Raw genomic sequence first — 20,272 nt, forward strand, 5'->3', positions numbered from 1 at the left:
TGAATGGTAGGACCCTGGGGAGTACCGAGTATCAGAGGGATCTTGGTGTGCATGTCCACCGGTCCCTTAAGGTAGTGGGACAGGTAGATAAGGTGGTTAAGAAGGCATATGGGATACTTGCCTTTATTAGCCGAGGCATAGAACATAAGAGCAGGGAGGTTATGCTGGAACTGTATAAAACGCTGGTTAGGCCACAGCTAGAGTATTGCGTGCAGTTCTGCAATCCGCATTACAGGATGTGATTGCACTAGAGAGAGTGCAGAGGAGATTTACCAGATGTTGCCTGGGCTGGAGAGTTTTAGTTATGAGGAGAGATTGGATAGACTGGGTCATTTTACCTGGAGCAGAGGAGATTGAGCGGGGACATGATTGAGGTGTATAAAATTATGAGGGGCATAGCTAGGGTAGACAGGAAGGAACTTTTCCATTTAGTGGAGGGATGAATAACCAGGGGGCATAGATTTAAGGTAAGGGGCAGGAGGTTTAGAGGGGATGTGAGGAAGAATTTTTTCACCCAGATGTGGTGGGAATCTGGAGCTCACTGCCTGAAAGGGTGGTACAGGCAGAAACCCTCATAACATTTAAGAAATATTTGGATGTGCACTTGCGATGCCACGGCATACAAGGCTACGGGCCTAGTGCTGGAAAATGGGATTAGAATAGTTAGGTACTTGTTTGACCAGCGCAGACTCGATGGGCCGAAGGGCCTTTTTCTGTACTGTGGACCTCTATGACTCTACTCCCTGTAGTACTGAGTCCTACATCATTTAGGCAAAGAGGTTTCTTCTGAAATCCTTTTTGGATTTCTTAGTGACTATCTTATTTGGTGGCCTCTAGTTATGCTCTTCCCCACAAGAAGAAACATTCGCTCTGAATCTATTTTATTAAAGCCTTTCATAATTACAATGATCTCCAATAGGTCACCCCTCAGCTTTCTTTTTTTTAAATTCTGACTTCTCAGAAGTGAAGGTAAATAAAGCTTTGTTGATATTGCAATTCTGCCCACCTAATGATGGATTTGGCAATATTGAGCTGGCATTCAGAGGCCTATGGCAATCAGCAGACACTATGCCTGCTGCAGTGCAGAAGTGTCAGAATATCATTTTTATTTTTAGTTTCAAACATTAATTAGAAGTATCAAATGCAATATCATTTCATTAATAATTTCCTCTTTAAAGAACATATTCTCAATTAACAGACAGGGTTGTGATCAATCACATACAGCACATTAATGAATGGATATATACGGAATATTTTCAGATAAAAATAAATTCAGCAAGATATCACTGAGGATTAGAGAACTGCAGAGACCCATCTGGGATGATAAGTTAACAGGACTTATTGCGAGTTGGGACACAAGCAGTAAAGTTTTGGATGGACTCAAGTTTCCAGCGAGTAGAAAGTAGGAGGCCACTCAGGAGTGCAATCAGATAGTCAAGTCTAGAGGTAACAATAGCATGAATGAATGCGGGGTCAGCAGCAGATGAACTGAGGCAGGGGCAGAGTTGGGCAATGTTACAGAAGTGGAAATAAGGGGCCTTAGTGATGAAGGAGGTATATGGCCAGTAGCTCGTCTCAAGATCAAACATGACACCAAGGCTATCAACACTGATAAAAGCAAAATACTGCGGATGCTGGAAATCTAAACAAAAACAAAAATACCTGGAAAAACTCAGCAGGTCTGACAGCATCTGCGGAGAGGAATACAGTTAACGTTTTGAGTCCGAATGACTCTTCGAGTTCTGATGAAGAGTCATTCGGACTCGAAACGTTAACTGTATTCCTTTCCGCAGATGCTGTCAGACCTGCTGAGTTTATCTAGGTATTTTTGTTTCTGTCAACACTCTGGTTCAGCCTCAGACAGTTGCCAGGGGAGGGGATGGAGTCGGGGGCTAAGGATCACAATTTGTGGCAGGGGCCATTCTCACTCAATACAGGATGTTGGGCAAGCAGTGTGACAATTTAGAGAGAATGGAGGTGTCAAAAGATGGCAGTGGTAAGGTAGAATTATGTGTCATCAGCATACAAGTGAGACTGATGCTGGTTTTTGGATGGCACAGCATGATGCAGCTTGTTGCTGAGAAATAGGAAGGAACCAAGGGTAGATTCTTGGGAAGCACTAGAGGGAGCAGGAAGAAAAGCCATTGTAGTTGATTCGCTGGCTACAACTGGATATAAAGAATGGAACCAGGCGAATGCAGTCGCCCAGCTAGACAACAATGAAGAGGCGTTGGAGGAGGATGGTGTGATCAACCATGTCAATGGCGGTGGACAGGGCGACAAGGGATGGTTTACTTTTGTCACAGTCATACAGGATATTATTTGTGACTGTGAGAAGGGTCATTTCTATTCTGTGGCAGCAGGCGGTTGGTGGGGGGAAAACACCTGATTGGAGGGAGTCAAACGTGGAATTCTGGGAAGATGGGCATGTTCAAGGATTTGTTGGAGTTGGGCTGGTAGTTATTGAGGACCGATGGGGGTCAAGAGTTTTATTTTGAAGTCCTAAAGAGACTCTCTGAAATATACTGTACCCTCTGCTGGTCGCTGTAGTTGAGATTTTCTATAAAACAGCATGTAGGCACACTCCTTGCCCTGAAACTGCTTCTCAATGTCATTCTCCTGGATAGGTCGCACTTGGGAATCATCAAAATCAAACCAGTGTACTTCAGAATCAGGTGTCCTAGGTTGTCTTTCTTCTGTCCCGTAGGCATGTGCGGTGCTTGCTTTGCAATTTCCTGTCTGTGCTTTGGCTCCTGTCTTGGCTTTGGATGTATTGGGCTGTTGCCCTGGGCAACCACGATCAGTCTGTTTTACAGCAACCCGTGTTCCATCTGCCTTTAGCAGAAACACATCAGGATGACTCTCCAGAAACTGAAATAAAAGAGGGGAGATTACAATAGAACTCTAGGACAACTACAGAGCAACATTAGGATTTAGCAGGCCTGGCAGCTGAATGACAAGACTGATATTTTTATCTAGATCATTGGGTTTAAGTCCAACCAAGGCAGTCTTTCCTCAATTACAGCTGTTACAACTTCAAGCTAAGTTACTTCACATAAAATGTTTTACTTGTGTTACTGTATTTGATGTTACTTGTCCACTTAAGTGCTCCAGCATCCTTTCCTTAATTGAATGGAGTGAAAACCAATAGAACATACAACTTAAATGTCACCTCTCTTTCACATTCTGGAACAATAAATAATGGCAATTAGAATTACCTTCTATCTTGCACACCAGGGACTGGAGCAGGCATGATGGCAGGTGGCGCGTGGGAGAAACGGACAGCAGTACCCGCATCCAATTCCCAGCATTGGGAAAACTGTTCCTAATTTATTGGGGGACCGGATGTCACTTAGGTTCACTAATTAGCCACTTAAAGCCAATTATCCAAGTCCACCGGGATTTAGAGGTGGCTCAGGGATTTAACGGGACTCAGATGGGTCTCCTATGCCTCCTGAAGGCCACCCAGCAAACCCTGTTGGTCTTGTGGCGAGAAACCCTTGTTCAAGGCACTCAGTGCCCGATTGAGGGATTCAGCACTATAAGGGGGAGGCAGGGGGCTGCTGAAAGCCACTCCTGGCCTTGCATTCAACACCCCTTCCCACACCCTGGCCAGCGATACCCCTTCCCAAAACACTCATCCCATCCCACTCACCTGTCTTCAGGGATCCAGTGATGATCCCTAGTGAAGGCCTCAGAGCCCTGCCGGCAGTGGCTACCCACTCCAGGTGGCTCTGCTGGCAATGGCTGGCAGCTTTTGGGGAGCAACTTTCACCCTACCAGCGCCTTCATCATGTGGGAGGCCTGATGCTGGCTAGCTAAGTGCCTCATTGCACTTAAATAGCATTGGGCCTCCCTGGCAGAAGAGGCATGGGGCTCCCATCTGTTCATCAACCATTGGGGGGACCCTTCAAAGGCAAGGAACTAAATTCCACCCAGATCTCTCAGATGTCTACAGGATTGGATCTCGAGATATAATATTGCAGGCAAACTCAATTGTCTCCACAAAGGCAATGACAAACACATACTACAATGCTGCTTTACATTTATATTAAAGTTAATTCCTATGCTGAAATTAACTGTAAATCACAATATGCTCTTTCAACACCTCTCCACTGTCTCTCTCAACCACTCAATTGCATATGTTGCAAGACAGTTAATAATAGATGTGGGATAAACAATGGGAAGATCAAAGCCATTGCCTTCAGCACATGCCACAAATAGAAACATATAATCATAAATAATGCCATTCCATTTTGGGAAAGAACCTCACCACGACCTATAGACCTCCAACAGTCAACTTGTAGATATTGTATTAGACAAGAAAATCATGGCTGTAATTATTGTCTGTGCCCCATTTCCTTGGTTGAGCCAATACACTTGCAATTCTTTTATGCCTATTCTATTCACAAAGTGCAGTCCCCTACCTTCCTTAAAGAGCCATGTTGCTTGCGGTATCTTTTGTTCCATGCAACACCAACTTTCTCCAACAATTTCTGGCCCAGCTGATCCACCAGTATGCCGTCGGGTCCCATCTCAATGTGAACAGACAGGAGAAAAGATTACAAAAAGGCAAGATATCTCAAAAGTACCATCCTTCATTTTAGCACTTTATTAAGGCAGCAAGAACAGCACAGCAAATTAATCCTAGCTGCCCTAATTACCAGGACTCCTGTTGGAGAAGGACGGTATCAAGTTGCTGGAGCTCAGACACCAGCAGTACACTCACTATGGGTACAGAGCAAGATGCATCAATGACATTCTAACTACTCCAGTTACCAGTTAACTCTTATAAAAAGGTATTGGTATTTTTGAAGCACCTAATAATGACTACAAGAACAAACTGCTACTCAATTGCTTCGATGGATGAGTGTTCAGCAAAGAAAAAAACTGGTTTACAGTCTAGGTTGATGTCATCTCATATGCGGCATTAGGCCAAGTCTCGATTTGCATAACCGATTGCAAATACGGCATACGACGTCAGTGTAGGAGGGGTAGATGGAGGCATTGGCTTTGCGCCGTACTCACTTGTCCTGAAGGCACTTGAATCTGCTTTCTTTAAATTAAATGGCAAAATCACTTGATAACTGAGACGTCTCCATTTGGGTCTGTCCAAGGTTGCCTTTTCCCCATGTATTGGGATCCAGTTTGCAAGCCATCAGCTCCTGGCGACTTGCCCAGAGAAAGCTGCTTTATGGCCTTTGTGACTTCCGCTTGAGAGGGATCTAGAGCAAACTCTTCCAGAGTGCGGTGCTGTGGCAGTGACTCAATGGCATTATTGCACAGCCTGGGTTGTTGGTTTAGAAGATTGCTAAACAGCTCTGCCCAATAAAAGAGAATCACATGCTTATTTGTTAGGAGCTGATTGCTGAACACCCATCCTCTCAGCAGATCTGCTGAGAGGATGGGTGTTCAGCAATCAGCTCCTAACAAATAAGCATGTGATTCTCTTTTATTGGGCAGAGCTGTTTAGCAATCTTCCAATTGGCATTCCTTGTTGGTGATTTCTTGTCAGATATGTAAGATCTGTAAGCACCTAGAAGATTGCCTATGTCTTGGGTGTTGTTGTCGAACCAGTCTTGGTGCTTCCATTTAACAAATCCTAGGACCTGAGATGCCGTGCTGCAAGTAACATCCATTAAATTCTTCCAAGAATCTTCAATGACAATATTGTCCTCTGGGAAATCAGCAATTCCTGTGGCTGGTTTGTGTTCCAGTTCTTGTCTCTCGACCATATCTTTAAGAACAGTATATTAAGCTTCCTTTGTGGCTTGACACTGAGCCAAAAGCCTTAGATTTTGTCTTCAAAGATACAATACTCCTGAGAAGCCGATGGTCGCAACAGCATTCTGCATCTCTAAGGGAGCGGGTGGAGCTCATGTCCTTGAGATTGGTCTCACTGCATTTAGAGAGGAGCTGGCCATTGGTGTTTACTGTCAATATTGTGGTGTCCTCGTGCTCTTCTCCATGTATCTGTGCCCACTCGGGTATTGAAATCGCCAAGAATAATGAGTTTGTCCTGGTGGAGTACATCTCCAATTCTAGCAAATTGTCACACAACGTACATTTGGCACAATACAAGATCACGGAGATAAACTAGTAAAAACACTAAAAAAAAGAAAGCCATTCAACCAATCAAGCTCACTCTTTCCAAACTTTGCACAGTCAGGTAATCTAACTAATCTATTTAACCTGTTGAAGAAAACCGCAGAGGGGTTACGTACAACAACTTACCTTTATATAGTACCTTTTACATAGTTAACAGGACAGTTATCAAACAAAATTTGACATTTTATTTTACAGTCTATATGTTCTTGCATGGCCATGTCTTGGATCATTATTTTAATAGGTCTACTAATTAAGAGGTGCACAGTGCAGCAGGTTGTGAGCAGCTGTGGTGTATATGCTGGGTACCCATGTCTAATACAATACCTGGACTAGAATAGTTCTCAGGATTTCTAGGGGATCTCCCAATTCCAGCAGGTTGTCTACATTTGTTGGATCTTTTGTTGAGTTGATCACCACATTCTCTTCATCCTGAAAAGAAAGCCATATCATTGCTGCAAGTGCCAAACACACACAAGCACCTTACCCAGGTTTAATGTGAACTATTGGAAAATAATTGAAGCAAGTTTATCAAAATAAATGGCTGAGGAGATCACTGGAAAATTGTAACCGATGTATCTAAGGCTCTCTAGATTCAGAAATTATGCCTTTGGATTGAAACATTTTGAATGCCAGGCTATAATTTAAAGTAGTAAGGGAGAGAGAAAACAGGGAACTGTGATCCTGTCAGTTTAACATCAGTTGTGGAGAAGTTAATGGAATCTATGAGAGACAGAATGCAAGATTTGAACTCTCACAAAACTCATTCATTCACAGAATTAAAACTAATCTAAAAGGCTAATGCCTCTATCTCAAGGGGATTGGAATACAAAAGCGAGGAAGTTATGCTTCAGTTGCATATAGTCTTGGTCATGCCCCCCATCTGAAGTACTGAATTCAGTTTTGGGCACAGCACCCCATGAAAATATATTCTAGTCTCAGAGTAGGTACAGTGCAGAATCACCGGAAGGTACCAGGCTTAAAGGGTTCAATTATAAGGAGAGAGCCTAGGCTTGATTTGTATTCCTCCAAATTTATAAAGTTGACAGGTGATCTAATTTAAAATAACAGGATTTTCTAAAGCAGATATAGAGAAATTATTTCTGGTGGGGAAATCCTGATTAAAGAGGATAATCTTAAAACACAAGCTATGTCCATTAGGAGTGAAATCTGGAAGCCCTTTATCATACAAAGAACAATGTAATTCTAGAGGTCTCCCCCAAAAGACTGTGGGATCCGGTGTAAATTGAAATTACCAAGGTTAAGATCAATTGATTTTTGTTAGGTAAGGCTATCAAGGGAGGAGGTTTTGTGGCACAGTAGGTAGCATCCCTCACTCTGGGCCAGTAGCTCCAGGTTCAAGTCCCAATTCGGGACATGGTGGCTGTGGAAGTTGCATTCATTATGTGGCCAAACAGGTTAATTATCATCCTGTATATCCTTCCAATATGATGGCAGGTAGTAAGAGTGAAAGAGTTGCCTGGTCAGCCATATTGCAGAGGGCAATGGCAAACCACTGTAGTACTTTTGTGAAGCATAATCATGGACCAATCCAATGGAAATCCATGTTTGTTAAAGCTCTCTTAAGGCATGGTCCCTGAAGGAGGAGGAAGGGTATCAAGAAATATGGAGCAAAGCTGGATAAATGGCACTGAGGTACAGACCAGCAGTCCTCTAAATGAATGGAAAGACAGGCTCAATTGATGACTATTCCTATGAAAAGGAACAAAATCTTTGACCCCCTTTAGCTACTGATCTGAGAACATGGGCTCAATTATTTTTGGAACCCTCTTTTCTACTGGAACTTATTAACATATTTTCATTTAAAGTTTCAGCCAACTAGAAGAAAGACATTATCACAGATGGCTGGAGTACGTAATTTGTACTGCTACAGACAAACTGCTGGATAGGCCACACAGATAGGTGGCAGCACAATGACAATATTGCAACATATTCAAGAAATGTTATAAGCTATCCACTTTTTTAAATATAAATTTTAATCAAAACAACTATAATGAAGACACTCACATCTTGGGATAAACATCTCAATTTTAAATAAAGGGTCAGAGACTTTAACTAGTATTATTAAGTATCTCAAGAGCAATAATATGTTTTATAGTAATTGACTCACTAGAGAGAACCAGGTGCCCAGCTGGTCAATATCTTTGATGTATGCATGGTAATGGCCTCCATAACAGCCTCCTTTGTGGATGATTACAGAAAAGAGCTCATACTCATACTCAGAATCTGACAGTTCATCCTATGAGACAAAACAAGGAAGGTGAAGAGATTTTCACTGGTTGTAGAAGTTTTTATGATAACATCATGCATTTATATAGCATCTTTATGTAATAACATATCCCAAGAAACTTCACAGGAATGTTATCAGAGAAAATATGGTACCAGGTCACATAGGCAGATATTAAAAACAGATGACTAAAAGCTTAGTCAAAGGGGTAGGTCTTAAGCAGTGCCTTAAAGGAGAGCGATGCAGATAGGCAGAGGGGTTAGGGAAGGAATTCCAGGGCTTATATGATCAAAATTTGCTTAACATTCAACACTTTACACTATTTTAAGTCATAATTTAAAATAAACTACCAGTCCTTTTTCCATATTGCAATGAATGACATTTCAAATCGCAGGATGATCAGGACCTTCTTAGAAACAAAGAACTTGCATTTATTTGGTGCCTTTCACAGCCTCAGGATGTCTCAAAGGTGACTCAAAGTCAACATATTAATTAAGTGCAGTCAGCATTGCTTTTTGCTCAAACACAACATAAATGTTCCCACAAACAATAAATTAGGTCAATGATCGACCTGTTTTTAAAGCAATGGTTAAGCAATAGATGAAGGCTATGGCACAGGGAGAATTCCCGTTCTTCTGCAGATATGCCAAGCTGACTAGGCAGAAATGTCCTCAGTTTTACATGTCATCTGAAGGGCTGTACTCCAGGTAGTCTAGTGCTCTCTCAATGCTGCCTTGAAGTGTCAGCCTAAATTATGTACTCAAGTCCTGGAACATTTGTACCCTAAAATGAGGTTTGCGCAACCAGAAATGTTTCTCACTAGTCAATATGGAGCAGTATTTTCCTGTCTTGTACAACCTGCCATTTTAAAGATAGGCAAGCAAGGTGGCTGCACAGACACAAGCATTCACGAGCTCATGGTCCTGTTATGAGTCTGCTCCAATGGAAATTTCTCTATCTGCACTATGGACAAACATATCAGATTTTACAAAAATATTATAAGACTTTGTCATACAGCACTTATTATTGGAAACATTTAAAATGATAATTTAGTTAAAAGGTTCATCAATCTGAAACATTAACTCTAGCTTCTCTCTTTGCAGATGCTGCCAGATCTACTCACTAATTCCAACATTTTCTGTTTTATTTCAGATTTCCAGTATCTGCAGTATTGGATTTTTATATGGGACCATTGGTTTTATTAATTGAGGAATAGAGTACCAAAGCAAGGAAGCTAACCCTTTATAACACATTAGTTAAGTCTCAATTCTTAATGTCAAATCTGGACACCACACTTTATGAAGAATGAGATACCAAAGAGATTTACTAGAATACGCTTGAGAGATGAGAAACTTCATTTATGGGGTGGCAGGGGTCATGGTTGATGGAGGAAACTGGAGAAGCTGGGGTTGTTTTCCTTAGATCAGAGATTTGATAAAGATATTGAAAACCATGAAGGGATTTTGATAAACGTGAAGAAAATGTTAAACAAAAACAGGAAACACTGGAAAAACTCAGCAGGTCTGGCAGCATCTGCGAAGAGAGAAACAGAGTTAACGTTTAGAGTCCATATCACTTCTTCAGAGCTAAAGAGAAGTAGAAATGTGATGGAATTTATACTCTTTAAGGGGGGTGGAGCAGGTGAAGCAAGATAGAAGGTCAGTGATAGGTGGGGGCTAAGGGGAGAATGACAAAGATGTCACGGGCACAAGACAAAGGGAGTGTTAATGCTGGTGGTGAAGACTAAATGAGGTGCTGATAGTGGCATAAAGATAAGAAAGCAGAATGTGTTAATGGCAGAACAGGGTCAGCACTCTGTGAAAGAACAACATGGAAACAAGTGACAGATGGCCCTGTGGGGGGAGGGGGAGGGGGTGACGGTTGGGGAAAAAGGGATTAAAAAAATTAAATAAATGAATAAAGATAAATAAAACATTTTAAAAATTGAAAAAAGGATTAAAAAGGGGGTAAAGATAGAGGACAGAGTTCATGGTCTGAAGTTAATGTTAAGTCTGGAAGGCTGTAAAGTGCCTAATCGGAAGATGGGGTGCCGTTCCTCCAGTTTGCGTTGGGTTTCACTGGAACATTGCAGCAGGCCAAGGATAGACATGTGGGCATGACAGCAGGATGGGGTGTTGAAATGGCAAGCTTGCGTGGGTCATGCTTGTGGACTGGGCAAAGCGGTCACCCAGTCTGTGTTTGGTCTCCCCAATGTAGAGGAGACCACATTTGCTTTTATATTAAGAAGAAAATGTTTCTAGTGGTAGAAGTCTCAATAAGCAAAGGACAGATTTAAGGTGAGTGGCAAAAGAATCAGAAGCAACTTAAGGAAACATTTTTTACACACCGAGTTGTTGTGATCTGGAATGGGTGTTGGATTGTACATTCTGTAACATTCAAAAGAGAATGGATAAATATTTGAAAAAAAATTATAGTGCAATGGGGGAAAATGCAGAGGAATGGTACTAGTTGGATAGCTCTACCAAAGAGCTGGCACAGGCATAATGGGCCAAATGGTTTCTGTCCATGCTGCATTATGCTGACTCTATGAAAACAGAAAAGGTGTTGCACCTTGTCTCACATTTGCATCACAGCGATCACGCCAAGTAAATCAGGCTCCAAATGCAAGAAGGGATGAGGGTGACGAATGGTTGCACTACCCTGACTGGCAGCATTGATTACGATATTAGTAAATCACCTACTTAACAAAAGCATACTCTCACCAGTGGTTAGCAATTTTAACTGTACTGTGTTGCCATCGTAAGCAGAGGAAAACTTTAGAGGAAATTTGAAGTGGGGGAAAGGTTGTACTTTTAAAATAAATTCTGCTACCTAATAAGAATGAAAAAAAGTTTCTATTAAGTTGCTACCCATAGCTCGGCACTGTTCTGCTGATATCAACAGCAAACACTTTTAGGACAAAAATCCACAGGAAATTTGATGGTATGGCATTCAAGTTAGATACAAAGGATCTGTAGCACGTAAACAGGTCAACCCATCTGTGTTTTGTTCACTCTTCATACAGAGAAGTCTGAATATTTCCTTTCAGCCTGTCTGAAATAACGTCATTATGAACAGAAAGTGGGATTGAGGCAAAAGAGTGCAGCAAAACTCAACATCAACAGAATAAATTGCACATGTGCGTGACAGCCTGGAAGATACTGCACAGGCCTTGCTCCACGTTGAATAGCATGCTTTTTTTTTTAAATTATAGGATCGACCCACTGAAAAAACTGGCCGTGTACAACAGCAAAATTTTGTAAGGTACCCTGTCCCCTATTTATTTTGCAATAGCTAGTATGGGGAATAGTACATATTAAAGGTATATGTGCAGTTGGATACCTTAGATGGTACCATTCTTATCTGAGTCAATGACAGTGGGTTGAAGTCCCAAGCCAGAACATAAGTATTCCAGTGTACTGCTTGGCGTTACCAGAGGTATCAAACCTTTAATTCAGATATTATACTGAGATTTTATTCTGCTTATTAAAGGGGGACAAGTGGATCTTTAAGATTCCGTAAAATTATTCAAAGATAAGAAGATAGTTCTCCCAGTGTCCTGGACAACATTCCACTTCTGATGGGTCAAAATCCTGGAACTCCCTCCCTAACAGCACTGTAGGTGTACCTACTCCACGGGGACTGCAGCGGTTCCAGAAGGCAGCTCCCCACCACCTTCTCAAGGGCAATTAGGGATAGGCAATAAATGCTGGCCTAGTCAGCAACATTCACATTTCGTAAATGAATAAAAAAAATCAACACAACCAAATGTTGCTCATTCATCTCAATTTGTGGTATCTTCCTGCACGAAAAACAGCCATCATTATTTACCTGCTAACTCTCACTGTACTTCAAACTAATTCAATGTTTGTCAAGACCTTTGAAACATTTCTAAAAGAGACAATAAGGCACCCTATTAAGGCAAATCCTCTGCATTCACCCCTCTTTCACAGGAGTAATATTTCCCTTTAAAAGATTAGTAATTGCACTGAGATGTAGGACCATTAATCTGCTGCTTAATATGAAAGTCTCAGCAGTCATCATACATAAAAAATCAGCTAGAAAAAGATCAATTTGAACATCCTTCTGGTCTTGATTTTCTATTCTATTTTTAAACGATTTAACAGTGAGTATTGAAGACTCTAACAGAGGGATATGAATTAACATAAATAGGGGTAGTAATTAACCTAGGAGGAGGTGTAATCATGCCATTTCAATGATGTGACACACAGCTGAAGCACAGGATGCCCCTGTTGCAGTTAATGATTGTATTATACCAGTAAGTGATTGGCTTCAACAGCAAATAGTCTTTCACTTTTAAAAAATATTTTATTTCTACTTGCCATGCCCTACTTCCATTCCTCAGCCAAACAAGGTGTACAATCCAATTCCAGGTCCACTGGAACACTTGCATGAATAACGAGCAGTTCAACTTGATGAAATGAAGGCTACCATAATCTCTTGGTTTTTCTTTTTGGAGTAGCAATGTGGCTGTAATATTTACTCATTCCTTTTGACAGATCCCGACTAGACATTTATTTTGCACAGCATGTTTTTCTTTTGAGCCATATTGTCACTGTGGAAATGCATCAGTCACAGGTACGCACCCATGATCTTCCACAAGGCTGCACTGAATTCGTGAACCTCTGAGGGAAACAAATCTGAGTCATTCTGCAGCTACACAGTTTTTTTCCTATTACATAGGCTGAGGAAGTAGCTGGAGTTTTCTACATACTCATAACAACCAATATCAATATGCCTTGTGGAAGATCTTGGGCACATACTCATGGCCAAAGCATTTCTGCAATGATGAAATGGCTGAAAAAAAAAACATGCTGTACAAAATAAATGTCTAACAGGGATTTCTGAAAGAGAATGAGTAAGTATTTCAGCCATATTACAGCTCCAAAAGGAAAAAAAAGTCAGGAGATGCTGGTAGTCTTCATATTATATCATCGAGTTCATTACTCATGCGAATATTCCAGCAGAATGCCAGCCTCAAAGGGCCAGATTCTGATGCCCTCACACAGTGAGGCCAGCTGTCAAGATTCTAATACTGTTCTGATCGAAATCAGATAACAAACACAAAGCATCAATCAAACTTGAAACACCCTATGGCAGGAGGTGGGGTTGCAGTGGAGAATCACTCAGGTATGCACTGCATAAATTCACTGAACCACACAGGGGATGTTGGGATTTTATTAATGACATCCTTCCAGCTAAAACTTGTTTTTATACCAATTTACCTAGGCAAACAGAAAAAAAAAATGTCCGTTGTAAAACACTGGATATCAGCAGAGTCAACCGCACTTAAAATCTTGGGACTCGTCAAAAGTAAAGGAGAAATTGTGACCCACCTGTTCACAGAAGGGCCGCAAATTGAGTCTGACTGGAAAGGAGTAGCATCCTGTCTCCTTGTAACGCTCACATTTAGCAAAATCAAAGTTGAAACGCAGCAACGAAATGGTGAGGAATGTGGGGAGGTGCCGGAGCTTCGCTGCCTGTATAACAAGTGCATGGGACCGATCAACATGGTTAAACTGGACTCATATTGACTATCAAACCTGCTTTTCAGAATTGCATCCCATACAAAAGCCACTGGCATTCTGCAGCAAAAATGAAACCTCGTCAGCAAGGCTTCAAGTTTTCTCAATTGAGCATAAACAAGTATACACACTATTTGGTTCCTTACTAATTATTAAATTATTTTTGATAGTGCAGAATTTAAGTATTACTGAAAAAAAGAGGCATGCTGTTGAAGCTTTTCATCTTGCACGCATCAGGACAGACACAAGAATGCCAAATTTCAAAGGGAGCAACAATTTATGCTACATGAGAAAAGGGTGCTGATTGGTTGTCAAGTTGACTGACTGGTTAACTTCTGACAGGGTATAAAATTTATTTTTGATATTGTCAGTCCATTTATATTTGGGAGTGCAGTCTATGATCTATGACTATGCAGGATCTCAAGATAAAACACTTTGCAGACCATGGGACAAGCTTACCTTCGTTGCCTTAACCAGTTTCTCACATCTTCCACACTGGTAGAGGTTATCATTATCAAAATCTTCTTCTTCAACATAGAAGGTACACAGAGCTTCTTCCAGTCCACTGACACCCTTCACAGCCACAGTCAAGTCCAGGAAATCCTCCTGCCAATTAAACCGATGGTACCCATAATAGAGGCAATGGGAGCAAGTTAGAAAAGGGAGAACGATGGGAACAAATTACAAATGCAAGCCAAAAACAAAAATAATGAGAAATACAAGAATTAGTCAAACTATCCAAGAGCTGGAAATTGAGCTTTCTTATTTAATGTCTTATTGCCATTGTGGGAATGGACATGGCATGAATTGAGGAGAAGGATAGAGGGGACCAGGACCTGCACTTAGGCTCCAGTTTGGAGGAAGTAATTAACGGGGCTTTGCTTTGGAAGCAGTAAAGGGGCTTGAGCATAGAAGTGACAAAGGGGCTCAAGCTCAGAAGGACATGGAGCTCATGTTTAGGAGTGGGAACACAGAAGCTCAGAAAGAGTGGGGATTTTCTGCCTCAGAAAGAGTGGGGATTTTCTGCCTCAGAAAGAGTGGGGATTTTCTGCCTCAGAAACAGCGGGAGAATCATGGCCTGGAACGCAATTTTGGAAGTAGCATGGAAGCGAATGATTGGTTGCAAGCAATGGCTGGGCTAGAAATATAGTACTCACATCACAACAGCAGCTAGAGAGCAGAAATTGGAACCACATTTTTGTCAGGCAGCTATTTGTATAAGACATTCCATCATAAATGCTTATACACAGATTCACATTAGACATTATTAGTACTTTTCAAGTGTAGTTATTATTGTTTTATAAATGTGGCAGCCAACTGGGGACAGCAAAGTGATAAATGATCAGACAATCTATTTTAATGTGTTGGCTAAAGCATAAAGGTTAACATAAAGGCACCACATGAATTTCCCTGTTATTCTTCAAATAGTGTTGAGAGATCTGCTAGGTCCACATAGAGGCCTCATTCAAATGATGGCACTTCCACAAATGCAGCACTCACTCAGTTAAATCATCTTAGATTATCTGAAGGAAACTTGGTAGCATTGTGAACTGAGAAGGATAGTGTGGAACTTCAAAAAGACAGACAAATTAGTAGAATGGGCAGCCAAGTAGGAGATGAAGTTCAATGCAGAGAAATGCAAAATGATTCATCTTGGTAGGAAGAACATGACAAGGCAATGTAAAACAAAGGGTACAATTCTAAAAGGGATGCAGGAGCAGAGGGAGCTGGGTGTATATGTGCATAAATTAGTGAAAGTGGCAGGACAGATTGAGAGAGTGTTAATAAAGCATACAGTATCCTTGGCTTTAATAACAGGAGCATAGAGTTGTGACAGTCAAATCATGACTGGAAAGATAATTGGGCAGTGGACTCTATTATTTTTTTAAAAGGAAGAAACATGGAATAATGGACACTGTGCCCTCAAAACGGCTGCCGGAAAGTCAGGTGACTTCAGTTTGTGGTTTCTGGACAGACAGAGACAATATGACTGGGAAGTTACTTAAAAATGAAAAAGGGTCTTCCAGGTATAAACTGGTTTCCCTCACCAGCAAAATAGATGAAATTTAACAGATAATGGTGTCAGACCTCACAGTCACAAGGATGGAACATCAAAGTCTCTCTGAGCTAATCATGACTAGTATGATTGGTGAGTTAGCAATCATTTCCCCCCTGCCCCTCCCTCCAGCACCCCATTGTGTATCAATCACCTCAGCTCCAACCTATTATGTGGGCAATGGGAGACACCAAAACTTGCCATCACATGATCAAAACTAGCTTGAGGGGAGTTGAGAACTTATAACTCCACAAGAGAACCCAGCAAGGTTGTCTGGGACCAACAGCACAGAGGGATCATCTCCCAGCAAGGAAGGAAGGAACCCTGCCTACAACAGTCATCTCAGCAGTGAAAAGAGGGGCTAATTTGTTTTCACATGCAAGATTAAGCTTCTTCTCTACAGAGATTTGGCTACAATTTTGTATGAAAACCCAGAAACTTCCAACCTCCATTGTCTTCATAGAACCAAGGAAGAAAACCTTTTCTGGACCGTGACATTGGTTCATCTTAAAGGTCTGGCTAAGAATATGTAACCTTTTCTTGTTATTCTGCTAGTGAACTAAATGCATGCTTCATCTCTAGAACTCATCTTTTCTTGTATGTATACGTGCCTGTGTGTTTGAGGGAGTAGGTGTTGTGTAAATAAACATTTATCCATTTTTTTGATTTAAACTTACCAGAAAGACTGTTTTGTGTCTATTCTTTAAAATCACAACATTTAAAAGGTTTAAAGTAGTCCTTCTCAAAATATATATCGTGTTGCAGTGAACTAAAGCAAGGAGGTTATGTTAAATTTGTATAAAACACTGGTTTGGCCTCAACTGGAGTATTGTGTCCAGTTCTGGACGTCACACTTTAAGAAAGATGTGAAGGCATTAGAGGGAGTGCTGAAATGATGATTTCAGGGATGAGGAACGTCAGTTACATAGATAGATTGGAGAAGTTGGGACTGCTTTCCTTGGGGGAGAAGGTTGAGAGGAGATTTGATAGAGACATTCAAAGTCATGAGAGGTCTGAGTAGAGTAGATAGGGAGAAACTGTTCCCATTGGTGGAAGGATCGATTGAGAGGGCACAGATTTAAGGTAATTGGCAAAGAGAGCAATGGAGACATGAAGGGAAACGTTTTCATGCAGAAGCGGTTAAGATCTGGAATGTGCTGCCTGAGAGTGAGGTGGAGACAAGTTCAATTGAGACATTGAAGAGGGAATTGGATTATTATCTGAAGTGGAAGAATGTGCAGGGTTACGGGGAGAAGGTGGGGGGATGGCACAAGGTGAAATGCTTATTTGGAGAGCTGGCACAAACACGATGAGCCGACCAGTCTCCTTCTGTGCTGTAACAATTCTGTGAATCTACAAGATCTCAAATGGAACTTGAACTAGTTACATTCTGGTTCAGAGGTGAGAGTGCCACCACCAAGCCAGTTCGACATAAAAATTTGACTCAATTATTGACTCAGGAACTGTGCAGTGTGGCAGATACAACTCTTATTATTAACCGTTTATTAATAACATATGCATTAGAACTCCTGTTGCATTGTTGAGAGTCAAAGGATTGCCTGCTTTATCAAAGAATGGAGAGGTTTATGCAATGCTTGAGCACAGGGTCAAGGCTACTTACTGTGTCTGACGAAATCAAATTCTGTCTTATTGAACAGCATTTTTGGATTTTTACTGCTGCTTTAGAGATTGAATTCTACAATTTTGTTCCTTATTCTGCAAAAAATGTACACAACTGGTATACTGATGTTTCATTTTAATCTCCAACCATTTTTAAAACTAAGAATAACATGGTATGCAAGTTGTACCATCTGGAAATAAATGCCTGGTATTTAGCAGCAGCAAGATGTGGAAGAGGAGTTTCATTTGTGGACCCCTTATTCTGAAACTATGCTGCCTAGTTCTAGATTCCCCCACAAGGGGAATCATCCTCTCAGCATCTAATCTGGGGAATGATCTTAGGGCAGAGTTGAGGTAGGAGTCGTGAGGCTGCTGGAATTTGACAGTAAAACACTATCAAAGACCTTTGTCCTTTGGCACATCAGCTCTGTGGATAGGGAATTTGTGAGTTTGGCAGATATGTGAAATGCAAACCATAGGTTTGGCAAAACTAAGAATGGAATGTGAGGTTTGGCTCACTAGTGGATTCTTAGAGTGTATCTGAACAGAGGGAAGAGGATGGACATAGACCCATTAGAAGGGGAACATAGGAAATAACAGTAGATCATTTGGTCCCTCCATCCTGTTCTGCCATTCAATGGGATCATGCTGATCTGATCTTGACCTCAAATCTGCTTGTTCCATATAACCCTCGACTCCCCTATGGTACAAGAATCCATCCATCTCAGTCTTGAATATGTTTAATGACTCAGCCTCCACAGCTCTCAGTAACAGAGAATTCCAAAGATTCACGACCCTCAGAAAAAAATCCTCCTCATCTGAGTCTTAAATGGTGGACCCCCTATTCTGAAACTATGCTGCCTCGTTCTAGATTCCCCCACAAGGGGAATCATCCTCTCAACATCTAATCTGTCAAGTCCCCTCAGAATCTTATATGTTTTAATAAGATTAATTCTCATTCTTCTAAACTCCTATGGCTATAGACACAACTTCAACTTTTCCTCATAAGACAATCCCTTCATCCTAGGAATCAACCTAGTGAAACTTCTCTGAACTACCACCAATTGAATACTTTGAATACTTTCTAAGGAATCTCTGCAAACACAAACTGATAGTCATAGACAGAGTTATACAGCACAGAAACAGGCCCTTTGGCCTATTGTGTCCGTGCCGGCCATCAAGCACCTATCTATTCTAATCCCATTTTCCAAGCACTTGGCCTGTAGCCCTGTATGCTATGGCGTTTCAAGTGCTCATCTAAATACTACTTAAATGTTGTGAGGGTTCACGCCTCTACCATCCCCTCAGGCAGTGTGTTCCAGATTCCAACCACCCTCTGGGTGAAAAAGAAATCCTCAAATCCCCTCTAAACCTTCTGCCCCTTACTTTGAATCTATGCCCCCTGGTTATTGACACCCCCTCTAAGGGGAAAAGTTTCTTCTTATCTACCCTATCTATGCCCTTCATAATTTTGTATACCTCTCAGCCTTCTCTGCTCTTAAGGAAAACAACCCCAGCCTATCCAGTCTCTCCTCATAGCCAAAACACTCCAGCCCAGGCAACATCCTGGTGAATCTCCTCTGCACCCTCTCCAGTGGAATCACATCCTTCCTATAGTATGGTGACCAGAACTGCACACAGTACTCCAGCTGTGGCCTAACTAGCGTTTTATACAGCTCCAACATAACCTCCCTGCTCTTATACTCTATGCCTCAGTTAATAAAGGCAAGTAACCCATTTGCCTTCTTAACCACCTTATCTACCTGTGCCCTTGAGGTTCACCATGGATGGGGAAAGCCATCATGATACAATGGGATGGTGTAAGGACCCATTCACTTCCATCTCTGCCATCTTTTTTTTCATTTTTTTTCCCAATTTTAAATCTTCCCTTTTGTTCAGTATGAAGCAGGGAATTAGGCAGTCTGGGAATTCCAATCATTTTCCTTTAGCCCATCTCTAAACAAAGAGATGTGTGAATTCCCCAGATGGTTGTGAATATCCATATTTAATTAAGTATTTGCCCGAGACTTGATACTGATTGTAACTCAAATGCCAAAGGTCACATGATTTGCAGCAACCATTTTAATAGCTTGTTTAGTTTTTAGAAGTATTGACTGAAGGTTCATAATACACTGGGCATGATATACTTTGTGTGTGTGGCTTTCTACATCCAACGCTGATAGAGAAAATGTAAATATTCTACTATAAATAAATGTGGATGATAAATGTATCCTCTTAAATTCAACTAATTTATTTTTTAAAATCATTCGAAGTAGAAGACACTCACTATGTCTTCCCCTTTTTGTTTCTCTCCCTCTGTGTCCGATAACTGTAAATAAGTAAAATACTTGCATTTTTAAATTATCAACAAAATGCAGATAATAACTAGGAGCTACCATTTGCTTTCAAAACTCGATTCATTTGCCTGTCTCTCAGCTTAGTATACTTTCCACAGCTTAAAAGTGAAAAGCTACAAAAGCTGTGTAACTAGAATAGTCCACCAGTTCTCTGACACACACACACACACACACACACAAACAACCTCCCTGTATAAAGAAAACACTGAATATCAACTGAATAAAGCTTTAGCAGTTTCACCTCTAGCATTTCCTGAAATTATCTTTAAAAAGTTGAACAAAAATATAAGAAAAACATTCCCGAGGTTTAGCTAAATGCACCCTAGGAAATTGGATACAT

General features: G+C 41.1%; 1 protein-coding gene across 2 annotated transcripts in view; it reads right to left on the reverse strand.

Moving 5' to 3' along the window:
- The window catches only part of usp40 (ubiquitin specific peptidase 40), a 147,428-nt gene that overhangs the window by 75,088 nt on the left and 52,068 nt on the right, over positions 1-20,272 (reverse strand). For both annotated transcript variants that reach the window (XM_078551524.1, XM_078551523.1), the window contains exons 6-11: positions 14,359-14,505; positions 13,711-13,854; positions 8,237-8,365; positions 6,433-6,537; positions 4,428-4,535; positions 2,532-2,871 (exon numbers count right to left, since the gene is read on the reverse strand). In XM_078551524.1, coding sequence (XP_078407650.1) covers positions 2,532-2,871; positions 4,428-4,535; positions 6,433-6,537; positions 8,237-8,365; positions 13,711-13,854; positions 14,359-14,505 — 973 coding nt within the window. The remainder of the gene's footprint in view (positions 1-2,531; positions 2,872-4,427; positions 4,536-6,432; positions 6,538-8,236; positions 8,366-13,710; positions 13,855-14,358; positions 14,506-20,272) is intronic.

The sequence above is a fragment of the Cetorhinus maximus genome, chromosome 11 (genome assembly GCF_964194155.1).
Source record: "Cetorhinus maximus chromosome 11, sCetMax3.hap1.1, whole genome shotgun sequence".
Classification (NCBI taxonomy): domain Eukaryota; kingdom Metazoa; phylum Chordata; class Chondrichthyes; order Lamniformes; family Cetorhinidae; genus Cetorhinus; species Cetorhinus maximus.